Below are 14872 nucleotides of genomic sequence, written 5' to 3' on the forward strand. Positions count from 1 at the left end.
TGAAAATTGACAGGTGAGAGATAGTAACAAACTGCTGCTCTAAGATGCAGGAAGTGTGCTAGTAGAAAATGTACAAAGTGCTTAGAGGAATGAGGAACACCTTGTAGAATCAGATTATATAAAGAAGGTAGCAGTGAAGTTGAGACTTTAACCATATATAGGCATTTTCTTTCCTGACATTCATGGGGAGAACATTCCAGGTGGAAGAAATGGCCTGTTCTAACGCACAAAAGTGTGAGTCAGCCAGTTGTGTTCAGAAAATTATAACTAGCTTTCTATCGTTTGTTACGTAACATGCTGTCAGATAGGTCAGTGGGGTTAGCAGTGATAAGCAGTGGGCCAGATCATGGAGGACTTTGTGTGCCATACTATGGAGATTAGATTTTTATCCTCTGTGAAGGTAGGTGCTGTTGAAATCTATTGCTCAGAGGAATGAAATATGATTTGCTTGTTAGAATGACTCTATATGGGAGCTTTGTAAGTGATAGGGTGGTGATGTGAAGATAATGAAATTTTAAGAACAGAGAACAGTGAGGTAGCGAATGCAGCGGGCTAGGGGGAAGAGGAATAAGGGCAGAATCTGAGCAGTAACAGTGACGACGACGAAGAAGGCTGTTGTGGAATAGTGAGGAGGTAAAATTAACAGGAGTTACTAATTAGGTGTGGAAGGTAAGGGAGAGAGGAGTCTTGAATGAGTCCCTAATGTCCTCCTTGAGTAGTCCAGTGAGTATGATTTTAAAGATAGATACAGAGGAGATGAAGCAGGTTTGGGCAGGACAATAACATCGTGATGAGATAGGAAGGATGGAGGTGGGCACAAATCTGTTGTTTTCTGGAAGAAAATGTTAAGATGAAGTAGGCTGTGATAAATAAATGTGCACATTGTAATCTCTAGAACAAGTAAAAACATACACAAAAAGAGGTACAGCTTAAAACTAAATAAAGGAATAAAAATGATATACTAAATTTTTTTCTTGAAAACAAAAGAAAGCAGTGTAGAACAGAGAAACAAATGAGATGAGGCAAATAGAAGATGTGTATCAAAAGAGACCTAAATCAAGCCATATCATTAGTCACGTTAATTGGAAATTGAATAAACATTTCAACCAAGAGGCAGAAATTATAAGACGATGAAAAAACAATCCAATTATATTCTGTCTACAGGAGACACACTTCATATTCATACACACAAAGAAGCTGAAAGGAAAATGAAGAGTAAAAATATACCATAAAAACATTAACCATTAGAGAACTGAGTTGGCTATTTTAATACCAGACAAAATGAACTTTTAAGACAAGGAGTTTACTAGAGAAAAAGATGGATATTCTGTAACAATAACAGGACATGCTCAGCTACAGAGAGAGCCACAAAATACATGAAGCACACACAGAATTGAAAAGAGAAATAAGCTAAACAAGTACAGTTGGAGATTTTAATGTTCTTCTCTTAGTAACTGATAGAACATATATATATAGAAAATCAGGAAGTACATAAAAGATTTGAACAGTACTGTCAACCAACTTGACCTTATTGTAGCTGTACTTAATAAGTGTTTGGTGTACACTTTTCAAGAGTACGTGGAACATTCAGGTTTAGACCATTTGCTGGGTTTTAACACAAGTCTTAATAAATTTAAAAGGCTTGCAATCATACAGAGTTTGATTTCTGGTAATAACAGTTAAGTCAGAAATCAGAAACTGAAAGAAATGCAAGAAATCTCTTTGCTACCCTATGGACTGCAGTACACCAGGCTTCCTTGTCCTTCTCCATCTCCCAGAGTTTGCCCATATTCAGGTGCATTGTAGTCGATGATGCCGTCCAACCAGCTCATTCTGCTACCAATAATATTGGTTATTAGGGAAATGCAAATTCACATCAACATGTTTTTGTTAAAAAGGGAGAGAGAGAGAGGAAAATAATATGTAAGTTCAAAGGAAGGAGGTTTTCTTTGTGATTGTTTTAGGATGGAACTGGTTTAAAAAACTCAAGTATATTAATACATTATTATCTCTGGTCTGTCGCTTTTTTCCAGTTTGTTATTTCTACGTATTGAGTATTCCATCAACACCTTCACTATAGTATTTTTTTTTTTTATAGTATGTTTTAATATGGAACTCTTCCTTCTTAAGCCCTGTCCTTTCCCACTTCATTATCATTACAACAGCACTGTGATATCAGACTCAGAATGATGAAGTCATTAATTTGTTCATTCTTTCAGCAAACATTTTTCATGTACTCCTTATTAATTACCTACCTGCATTTGGGTGGAGATACTAAGTAGGTGGTTGGAGAGTCTGAGGGAACTTGTGGCCAGAAATATAAATTTGGCAGTTATCAGTGGGTAAATGTTTAAAGCAGTATGTTTAAAGAGATCACTTAAAGGCTGTCCATGGGTGGAAAAAGAGAGGTCATGTGACTGAACCCTCAGGTAGTCCACCTTTTAGAAATCGGCCAAGTAAGGGTAGCTCAGCCAACAGGAATAGAATGACTAACCAGTGAGAATAGAGTTTCAGAGGCCAAGTCATGACTCAGTAGGAAGAGGGGAGACATATTCTGTGAACTACTGTTGACGGGTCAAGTCAGAGGAACACAGGATTATTCTCAGTGGAGTATTAGGGATGTAACTTGATGGAGGTAGGTCTGAGAGAAAGTGGAAGGAAAGAAAGCCGAGACAGAAAGGATGGGCAACTTTTTTGGAAAACTTAGCGTTCTTCAGAAAGTATTAGATGGTTATTGAAAGGCAGTATTTTGTTTTAAGATGGAACATTTTATAGCAAGTTTGTCAGCTGCTGCTGATGATCTGGGAAAGCAGAGGAAGCTGACGGTGTAGAGAGAGAGAGGGGTGGTGTCGCTCTATTGGTGAGGAGGTATGGGATCCAGTGCTTAGATGAAGAGCATTGGCCTTCATAAGAACACAGACAGTTCATCCATATGATAGGGAGGAAAGCAGGTTTGTAGGTATAGATTCAGGTCAGTCAGCAGGTAATTTTTTTTTTTTAACGTATAACTCCTCTTTTTTGGATTTCATTCTTAGCTAGGTCACCACAGAGCATAGATAGAGTTACGTATGTATGCTAAACAGTAGGTTCTCATTAGTTGTCTATTTTATATGTAGTAGTGTGTATATATATATATACATCAGTCTCAATCTCCCAGTTCGTCCCACCCCATCCCCCTTCCCTCCTTGGTATCCATACATTTGTTCTTTATGTCTGTGTCTATTTCTGCTTTGTAGATAAGTTCATCTGTACCATTTTTATACACTCCACATATGTACATTAATATATATAAACCGGATAAGCAACAAGGTCCTAGTATATAGTGTGATAAACCATAATGGAAAAGAATGTGAAAAATACTGTGTGTGTGTATATAGATAACTGAATCACTTGGCTGTATAGCAGTAATTAACACAGTGCTATAATTCAACTGTTACTTCAATAAAAAATGAATTTTAAAAAGTTTAGGTAAAACTAAAAATATATGTATATATATTTTTATGTATTAAATTTGAGTTAAAATGTTTATGATCAAAGGTTAGGAGGGTATAATGTATGTTTGGAGTCTCCTGCATGATCCTTTGAAAATTCTTGGTTTTTACCTTGATTCCTTTTTTCTCCTTTGTTTATTCAACTGCATCTTTTTCTCTACCTTAATGGAGGACAAAGTAGCATTAGAATCCAGTAAACTTTCAATTTTTATCTCTTTCTTCATGCCAGCTTCTGTAACCATTGGTTTAGTAATGAGCTGCCTCCAGATTGTATCACTCAGTGAGATATTATTTCTACTGCTAGCTCTTGCTGCTTTTCTAGTTCCTTCCTTATGGTAAGGCAGGTCAGATGAATTTCATGTAAAGGTAAGTAAAATGTTCTTCAAAGATTTCAAGACTCCCCTGTTTCAGCTTTTATCTTGTGTTACTCTATAGGTTTTAATTTGCCATCAATGTTTCTAAAGTTTGATAAGCATCATCATTATATACACTTATTTATTGTTTATTACTGTGGAACAATAATATCACAGATTTAGTGCCTTAAAACAACGCACATTTCCTGTATCAGCGTCTGTGTATCAGGAATGTGTGTGCAGCTAAGCTGCGTTTTCTGCTTCAGTTTCTCAGAGCTCCAGTCGGGGTATCAGCTGGAGCCATGGTTTTGTCTGAGGCTTGACTGAGGAAGATTTGCTTCCAGATTCATATGGCTTTTTGGCAGAATCCAGTTCCTTGCAGGTTTCTGGACTGAGGGTCTCAGTTTCTTGGCTCATGGCTCTCTCCATATGCCCCCGACAACATTGGATCTTGCTTCTTCAGAGCCAGTAGGGAGAGAGACTCCTTCAAGATAAGCATTGCATTTTTATGTCATGTAATCAGTTATGCATAATCATCATGTCTCTTGCCTAGAAGCATGTTGCAGGTCTCATCCACACTCAAGTGGGAGGGTATCACACAAGGGCATGAACACCAGGATATGGGTCACCATAAAGTCTGTTTGCCACAAATCATTTTTTATATCTTAACTTGGATTGAATGTTTCTCTTATTTAGTAATTTTTGCTACTTGTATAGATATAGTGATAACTTTGGATTTCTTGTTTTTCTAACCAGATTCCGTTGGCCGGGACATCCCCAAAATGCTTGAATTATTTAAAACTGGACTTGAAATTAAGGTAGATGAAGAAAGGGAGAACTTTCTGGAGACAAAAATAGCAACAGTAAGTTATAGTGAATATTATTCAGTAACCCCTTTCTTTTTTATTGAAGTGATTCATTAATAATTTATAACATATCAGTCCTTTGAACTTGTCCTTGTCACTGACATTAGGAGTGGCACTAAATATATATATACTTTTTTTGTGGGTTGAATTCATACATTTTAATGGTGCCGTAGAAGTCCTTTTCTAGAGTTACGTGCTACTCTCTGACATTTTCTTATACTTTGCCTTATTTGTCAACTCTGTGTTATTTTTGCTCTCTAATATTTTAAGCGTTTTGGGAGCTGGGTCTAGATCTTATATATACCTTATAGGATATTGCATAATGCTGAGTCTGTAGTAAATATTTAATACTACCTTAAGGGAATTGAGTAATTTGATTTTAATAAATTGTTTCTGATTATCCTTGCTTATGTTTTAAAAACTGCCCACTTACAGAAGATGCTGAAATTAATTTCCAAAATCATTTTTGAGACATTAATATAGATAAGTCAGATTTATAGAGGACTGTGTTTTGAAACATAGTTTTTGCTAGTATTTTTTAATACTACAGAATTTCTAACATACCTATTTAATGTATGTAATTTTTTTCCTATGCAATAACTATAATAATATTGTTAGCCAAATTTACACGATGTTAACCAAGTGCCAGGCACTATTCTAAACGCTTTTCATATGTTCTTTTAATCCTGAACCCTATGAGAGGTGAATTACCATCTCTGTTTTATAGATGCAGGGATAGAAGCCCAAAGAGATTAAGTAATTTTTCTAATGTCTCACAGCTAGTATGAGGCATACTAGGTATTTGAACCTCAGGAGTCTCAAGAGTCCAGGCTCTTTAGCCTTACACCATCTTGCCTCATAACTGGAATTACTTGAAGAGCTGTTATTCCTCCTCCCATGCTACTCCTGAGAGCAATTCTACATTAAAGCCAACAGCTAGAAGTCCAAGGTCATGAGCTGAGCGTATTGCAGATCATCAAAAATATATAAAGGGCCCTTCGCTAATTTTATGGAAGGAAAACTTGGTGCAGAAAGGGGGCAACAAGTTTATTCCAGTCAGGGATTGGGAAACCTCTTATCACCTCCATTATCATCAAAGCTTAGCTCTAATTCATTTGGCACTAGCTCTACTGGAATCTGATGTTGGAATTTTCTTGTTCCCGAAAGGCCCTTGGCTGTGCATCTTCTTTCTCAGGGATGACAACATTGTAATATGAAACATAAGCAGAAAACCAAATACAAATTTTAAGATCATATTCTGGAGTTGTAGAGACATAGCTTGACTACCTGTTCTGCTACTTAAAGGATGGCAGGTTTCGGACAAATTTCTTTCCTGTTTTTCAATTTTTTTAAATTGAAGTGTGGTTGATATATAGTATTATTTGTTACAGGTGCCCAATATAGTGACTCACATATTTTAGAGGTTATACTCCATTTATATTTTTATAAAATATTGTCTATATTTCCCATGTTGTACAATATATCCTTGTAGCTTATTTTATACATAGTAGTTTATATCTCTTTAACCCCTTACTCCTATATTGCCCCTCCTAAACAAGTTTCTTATATCTCAAACTTCCTCATCTATAAAATTTATATAGTAATATCTATTTCATAGTATGGTTTTGAAGATTAAAAACTTTAGAATGGTATCTATCAACTATTGTTACTCTTTTGGTTGGACGTTTTGGGTCTGTAAAGTATCTTTATAAGACTCTTTGTTCCTAGTTTTATCTTTTTCTTAAGTAATGTTTTCAGTATATTTAATAGTTAATAATTTATGTATATATCCTGACTCAGTGTATAATAAACCATGGCATGTCATTCATTCTTTTTAACAAATATCACAGTGATTGAGACATGGGCTTCAGACCAGACTTACCTGGGTTTTTTAGAGATATAATGCTTTTTTTAATGAAAAATAAATTAATCTGTGCTTAAATAGAATCTTTTTGAGTACTACTGAAATAGTATAGTAGAGTAGGATGTTTAAAGAATGGTTTCATAGGTGTGGATTCAAATCTTAGTTCTGGGTTAGAACTGATCAAACTTTATGAGCCTCAGTTTCCCCCCTTTCTCTATTTTCCCTATATATAACATGATGTTGTTGGTATATACTTTCTAGATTAGGAAGGAATGGATGAGATAATGACCTAATAACTATAAAAATAAAAATTCTAGGCTTCCCGAGGTGGTGCTAGTGGTAAAGAACCCGCTTGCCAATATAGGAGACATAAGAGACATGGGTTTGATCCCTGGGTTGGGAAGATCCCCTGGAGGAGGGCATGGCAACAACTCCAGTGTTCTTGCCTGGAGAATACCATGGACAGAGGAGCCTGGCGAGCTACAGTCTAGGGGGTTGCAAAGAGTCACACACGACTGAGTGACTTAGCACGCAAACACATGCACGCACTTCTGGCTAAGATGGAGTAACAGGGACTTTAATTACACCCCGCCCCAACACACACACCTAAAGCAGTCAGCATTATGTTGATACCAAAACCAGGCAAAGGAAATGACAGTCCATAATGTCATAAATGTAAATATTAAAATTATAAGCTAAACTTTAGCAAATAGAGTCTAGCAGTGTGTAAAAGAATAACATATCATGATCACTTAGGGCTTATCTTAGGAATACAGGTTGCTGCTGCTGCTGCTAAGTCGCTTCAGTCATATCCGACTCTGTGCAACCCCATAGACAGCAGCCCACCAGGCTCCCCCGTCCCTAGGATTCTCCAGACAAGAACACTGGAGTGGGTTGCTGTTTCCTTCTCCAATGCATGAAGGTGAAAAGAGAAAGTGAAGTCTCTCAGTCATGTCTGACTCTTAGCAACCCCATGGACTGCAGCCTACCAGGCTCCTCCGCCCATGGGATTTTCCAGGCAAGAGTACTGGAGTGGGGTGCCATTGCCTTCTCCGAGGAATACAGGTTAGTTTAATACTAAACAATCACTGTAATTTACCACATTTGTTTGTTGTTCAGTCGCTAAGTCATGTCCGATTCTTTGCGACCTCACGAACTGCAGCATGCCAGGCTTTCCCTGTCCTTCACTATCTCCCTGAATTTGCTCAAACTCATTGAGTCCGTAATGCCATCCAACCATCTCATCCTCTGTCGTCCCCTTGTCCTCTTGCCCTTAATTTTTCCCAGCATCAGGGTCTTTTCCAGTGAGTCAGCTCTTTGCATCAGGTAGCCAAAGTATCGGAGCTTCAGCTACAGGATCAGTCCTTCCCATGATTATTCAGGGTTGATTTCAACTAACTAAAAATCAAGTCATGTGATCATCTCTGTAGATACAGAGAAAACATTTGACAGAATCCAACACTCCTTCCTGATTAAAAAGTCTCAGCAAACTAGGAATGCAAGTTAATGTCTTTAACCTGGTAGAACATCTAAGAAAAATCAACAGCTGATATCATACATAGTAATGAAAGGCTGAATGCTTTCCTCCCAAGATCAGGACCAAGATACGGATATCCACTCTCACCAGTTCTTTTCATTGTTAATCTCAGGATTCTAGGTAGTATATTCAGGCAGAAAAAAAAAGACATCCCATTAGAAAGGAGGAATAAAACTGTCATTTTTCACAAGATGACATGATTCAGCTACTAGAACAAGGAAGTGAGTTAAGTAAGTTTCAGAATACAAGGTTAATATATAGAAATCAGATTGCTTCTATATAACAGCAATGAACGTTTGGAAATTAAAATTTAAAACTAAGGAATGTCAAAGTATTATTAAATAAGTATGAAATACTTAGGGATAAATCTGACAAAAGATAAAACTCCATACACTGGAAACTTCAAAACATCATCAAGAGAAATTAAATAGATCTAAGTAAATGATAAGATGAACCATCTTCATGGATCAATAAACTTAATATTGTGAAGATGTCAATTGTCCCTAAAGTAATGTATAGACTGTATGGATCAAAATCCCATTAAAATTTTTTGTAGAATTGACATGATTCTAAAATTCACGTGGAACTACAAAGGACTTAGAGGAGTCAAAATAGCCTTGACAAAGAACAAAGTTGGATGGAGATCTATCTGACTTCAAGATTTAAAAAGCTACAGTAATTTAGACAATGTGATATTGATGTCAAGAAACAAAACAATCAGTGGAATAGAGAGAAGAAAAAAAAGTATAAAACATGTATGGACAACTGATTTAAAATAATGTGCAGAAGCATTTCTAATGGCAAAGCAGTAGACTTTTCAACAAATGGCACTGGAACAATTAGATATCTATATGAGATAAAATGAACTTTGATCCATACTTCATACCATACTTAATTACCTCAAAATGTATCAAAGACCTAAATATAAAGTTTAAAATTATAAAACTTCTAGAAGAAAAAGTTGGATTAGGGAATAATGTCTCAGATATAAACCAAAAGCATGATCCACAAAAATAACAAATTGGTAATTCATACTTTTTAAAAATTAAAAGCTTTTTCTCTTTAAAAAAGCTATTAAGAGAATGAAAAAATAAATCACAAATTGGGATAAAATACTTGCAAATCATCTCTCTGATAAATCCATAATATATAAAGAACTCTTAAAACTCAACAATTAAACAGTCTAGTTTTAAAAGTCAGAAGATTTGGAATACCTCATAAAAGTATAACAAACACACGGCAGATAAATGACAAACATTGAAATATGCTCAGCATTATTAGTCATTGTGGAAATACAAATTAAAATCACAATGAGATATAACTGCACATCTACTAGAATGTCTAAAATTTAAAAAACTGATCATACCAATGTTGGTGAGGATATGGAGTGACTGGAATGCTCATATGTTGCTGTGGGGATGTAAATGGTGAAATCCGTTTGGCAAACTGTTCTGTAGTTTAACAAGTTTAATCCACCTACTATATGATCCCAGCACTTCACATTTAGATATTTGCTCAGGAGAAATGAAAGCATATGCTTAGATGCAAAGATTTATAAACAGATGCTTATATCAGATTTATTTGTAATAGCCAAAACCCAGGAAACATATCACATGTCCATCGACAGGTAAATGTATAAACAAACTTTGTTATTCTATACAATTGAATTTTCTTTCATAATAAAAAGAAACATTGATACATGCTCTAACATGAATGAATGTTTAAAATATTGTGCTGAATGAAAAGGGCATACAAAAGTACATACTGTGGGATTCCATTTATATAAAATTCTGACAAATACAAAGTGATATGTAGTAACAGAAGGCAGCCTGGGAGTTGCTTTAGGGACAAGGTGGCTGGGATGGGGTGGGAATGAGGGATGACAAAGGAACACAAGGAATTGGGGACATGATTGACATGACTGTTATCCTGACTGGTGATGGTTTCAGGAGTATGTGAAAGTGTTAGATGCTCAGTCGTGTCCTACTCTTTATGACCCCATGGACTGTAGCCTGCCAGTCTCCTCTGCCCATGAAATTCTCCAGGTAAGAATAAAGGAGTAGGTACGCTTTCTTTTTTTCTAGGGGATTTTCCCAACCTGGAAATCAAACCCAGGTTTCCTGCATTGTGGGCAGATTCTTTACCATCTGAGCCACCAGATAAGTGTATATGTATGTCAAAACTTGTTAGATTGACACTTTAAGAGTGTGTAGCATATCTCTTGGAATACTGTTTAGCAGTTAGAAGGAACAAACTATGGATACATAACCATGATGTGGATGAACATCAAAAACATGCTTAGTGAAAAAAAGCAGATGCAGGAACCACATTTATGTGAGATGTCCAAAAAAAGGGGTGAAACTGTAAAGACAAAAAGATTAGTGGTTGCCTGAGGCGAAGGGGTGGGCAAAACAGGCATTAACAGTAAATGCACTTCAGAGATCGTTAGTTTGAAAACTGACTTATGGTGTTGGTAGAAAAAATTATTTAAAAAGTCATTGAATTATGATTTAGAAAATGGTGAATAATATAATATGCAAAATATGTCTCTAAAGTTATCAAGTAAAGATTTGATAAAGATTATCAATAAAGATTTAAAAGGGAGTAAAAAATCTGTCTGTGATTGTATCTAATATAACTATTCCATAAAAATATTTATTATTATAATTATCAGAGGTAACAGACTTTAACAGAAAATCTTTGAAAACCCAAAGCACAGTAATATATCTTCCTTAAAAGTCTGAGATTTCCACAGGTGATGTCATTGTATAGTTGGAAATACTAGAGGTTTATTTTTTTTGTTGTTTTGTTGTTATTCCTTCGTGTGATACAAGGATTGGCTTTAGAATGAACGAATGGATGAAAGGGCACTGACAGCATTACATGCCCGTTAGGGGTCCGCTTCGTTTTGGATAAAAGGAGGCTATCCAGAGCAGAGTTCACAAACTACATATGGCCCATGGACCAAATCCAATTGTGGCTGTTTTTTTAACAGACCCGTGACCTAAGAATGATCTTTAACAGTTTTGTGCGTGTGTGTGTGCTAAGATGCTCAGTTGTATCCGACTCTTTGTGATCCCATGCACTGCAGCACGCCAGTCTTCCCTATCCATCACCAACTCCCAGAGCTTGCTCAAACTCGTGTCCGTCAAGTTGGTGATGCCATCTAGCCATCTCATCCTCTGTTGTCCCCTTCTCCTCCTGCCTTCAATCTTTCCTAGCATCAGGGTCTTTTCTAATGAGTCAGCCCTTTGGATCAGGTGGCCAAAGTATTGGAGCTTCAGCTTCAGCCTCAGTCCTTCTAATGAGTATTCAGGGTTGATTTTATTTAGGATTGACTGGTTTGATCTTGCAGTCCAAGGGACTCTCAAGAGTCTTCTCCAACACCACAGTTCAAAAGCGTCAATATATATTATATGTAGTGAATCAATAATTTATAAAAATTTAACTTAAACTAAACTTTTCAAACAATCCTTGTCAGTAATATTGAAAGTAAAAATTTTAATTCCTGAGGTTTCACAAAATGAGAGTCAGAATTAAGAGTGTTGTCCTCTATTCATTATAGGCATGTTTAGTCAGGTGTATTTTTTGACATTACACAGAAAAACTAAACAGTGTCCAGATACTATATATGTCCAGATTCTGTAGCCTAAACCTGCCAGAATAAAGACTTTGAAGTAATTTTCAAAGGGTGTCTGTTAGTATTTTATAACATACCACAAATCCATTTTATGTTAGCTGTGAGGCTGTCAGAAATATGTTTTGTTTTTTCTCTGATAGATTGCTTGTTTGATTTAAGAATCTTGGCCTCCAGCCTACTTTCCCAGTAAGCCAGTCCCATTGTTGATTGGTGTTCTTAACGTGTCCTTTATGATAAGGTAAAAGTTCTTTCTAATTTTCTGTTACTGTTGACTTTCCCATTTTACAGAGGCACGCATAGTGTCTTTATATTTGTCAAAAACTGAAATGTTCTCTGTCTGTCTGCCTTCCTTCACTTTTGTTAATGTTGACTTCTTCACATATTTCAAAATCATATGTGGTAGTGTTGTAGTTAGGTTTCATTTGCTGAGACTGATGGAGATCAAAGATAGAACTTTTCACTAGGAAAAAAAATTCTCGAGCCGTAAAATATGGCACATTAGGACTTGTACTAGGGGCATTTATCAAGAGGAAAAGACATGAACTGTAGTTTAATGGAAAGCGTGGAGTGTGCGTATTTGGTTATTTAACCTCTCATAGTACTTCATACTGTAATAAATTATGACTCCTGTGGCCTATTACGTCCACACCTGAAAGAGCCTATAAAATCTGACCCATGTTTCTGTGTATGTTTTCAAGTAGCAACTAGCTGACTTTTATGTCTGAATCCAGTTTAGTAGAATCTCACATATGTAGAAATCATTACTGTAGTTTTCATCCATTTTAGACTTTGATTTTCAAATCAAGTGTAACCTAGAAATCATCCAGGATTAATAAAGTTAGATGAAGTTTCAGAATAAAAATGTAGATTTGTGATACAATGCGCGATGGACCTTTCAAAGGGTGCAGTGTACTCTAAAATCTACTCAGTTTCAGGTTATGTTTTGGAGCTTTGGCCCCTTTAAATGCTTTGGTGTTAGCACAGTAACTTCATGGGATTTCCGATGATTTATAAAAAGTGTTTAGCTTTCAAAAGAATGTTTCGTGATGACCTGCTATGATTTCAGTCACCTTTTGCCATTTTCATTTTTCACTTCAAAGTAATTCTTTTCAAGTATCCATGTACATACAAGCTTTTTAAAATGACTTTTCACTGCAGTATTTTTAAAAACACCATAAAATCAGGAATCTTGATGGTTTATCTTCATTTTATCTTAGAGCATTGGGGGCTCCTTGGGTTCATATCTCTTTAGAAGAGAAAACTGTAAAGAGAAATTAAATCACATTCATAACATTTCAGGTAAGAAAATAATGAAATATGACAGATTTTCTTGAAATTTATTGCTTAATAAAGCTTATTTAAGCTCTTTTTTGAAATAGCTTAAGCTCTTGTTTGTAAATACCCTCCACATCTGCACATCTTTTTCTTCAGTTTATTTTGAAAAATTTTGAATGAATGGAAAGTTGAAATTATAACCAACACCTATATACTCATCACCTGGATTCACTGATTTTTGTCATATTTGCTTAGAACAACTAGTATACGTAGTTTGTTTAAAGTAGTAGATATTCTTTTATATTTTCTGAATCACTTAAAATTAAGTTGCAGAAATTATAATATTTCACCCCTAAATATTTTAATGTTCATAACCTAAGATACTGAAGTATAGTTGATTTATGTGTTAATTTCTACTATATAGCAAAGTGATTGAATTATACATGTATATACACTTTTTCATATTCTTTCCATTATGGTTTATCACAGTGTATTGAATATAGTTTCCAGTGCTATCTCAAATATGTTTTTTAAAGAACTTTTTTTAGTATAGTTTTTAGAATCTATTGCTATTTTTTTCTATCTATAAATTATCAATTTGCTCTTTTTATTATCTTGAGATTTGCTTTGTTGTTCGTTTTCTGACTTTCTAAGTTTTATATAAGATTTGTGAGTTTTGTTTTTTTTAATACTGAAAGTGTAATTTGCCTCTAATTACAAGTTTGATATTTAGTTTTTTTGTCATTATTTTCTTAGTAGTTTTTATTCTTATTTGGGAGAATATTTTAAACTTTTGGAACCTTTTTTGACTTGCTTAGATTTTTAGTATGTTCTGATTTAACTGCCTTAATGGTTGAAGAATGTATCCTTTTCTTAGTTTCTACTTTTAAAAAATTTCTCAAGACTTTCATTGTGGCCTGTAGTATAATATTAATATTCTTTTCCAAAGTATCACATGGACACTTGAAAATAACATGTGCTCTGAGGCTTCCAAGTAAAGATGGAATGAATACCACAGTGGTAACTGATTAGGAAATGTCAAATCTTAAGTCATCAATGGAGAAAGCCAAAGAAATAAATTTCAGGATTTTTAAAAAGGCTAGGATCTGGCTCTGGATACCACAGGGACTGAGTGTTAATGCTGTGTGTGGGGATGGAGCAAGAACCCTCTGAAATAGGTTTAGCTGAAAATTATTGAAGATTTTTATATATTTCCTAACCCTGAGTAACTGCCGTTTCCCATGCTAGTAGGTGGCAGGAAAGGTGAAAACAAAGGTCTCTGACTGGGAGAGATCAGGAGTTGAGAAAATTGAAAACAGGGAGATTAAATGAATCTATGTATATGAAATATTGAGAAACCCTCCCGTCCTCCCCACCCTCTCCTCTTCCCTTCACTCCACCCTCTACTCTCCCCTTACCTGGCTCCCAGAATCCTGGCCGCCAGCCTAGGCAGGAGATTGTTGCTTAGGTGCGGAATCATTTGCGACTCTTTGTGACCCCATGGAGTTTAGATGAGGCTTAATTTAAGAATAATCATCATAATTAGGCTTTTGAGCAGTTTTGTAGCTTTTTTCTTCCCACTTGGACATTCATGGTAGTTTTACTCTTTCAATCTCTGGATGAAGAGGTAATTGTTCATCTTTGGTACTTTGATGATTATTTGACATGATTTATTTGTAGGCTTTTTCTTTTTAATGTAGTTTGTTTTCAGGCTCCCTTTTCCCTGCCTTCTACCCTCCTCCCTCTTTCTCTGTCCTTTTATTTTTTCCTTCTTTTAATAGCTCTCTGAAGTTTTTCTTTTCTATTTTCTTGTTCCCTATTGCTTTTTTTTCCTTTTCTACTTTTC

General features: G+C 35.5%; 1 protein-coding gene across 1 annotated transcript in view; it reads left to right on the plus strand.

Annotated features, from left to right (window-relative positions):
* The window catches only part of MRPL1 (mitochondrial ribosomal protein L1), a 70811-nt gene that overhangs the window by 38891 nt on the left and 17048 nt on the right, over positions 1–14872 (plus strand). Inside the window, exon 7 of the mRNA XM_005890199.3 lies at positions 4601–4707. Coding sequence (XP_005890261.1) covers positions 4601–4707 — 107 coding nt within the window. The remainder of the gene's footprint in view (positions 1–4600; positions 4708–14872) is intronic.

This window comes from Bos mutus, chromosome 6 (genome assembly GCF_027580195.1).
Source record: "Bos mutus isolate GX-2022 chromosome 6, NWIPB_WYAK_1.1, whole genome shotgun sequence".
NCBI classification, from domain to species: Eukaryota; Metazoa; Chordata; class Mammalia; order Artiodactyla; family Bovidae; genus Bos; species Bos mutus.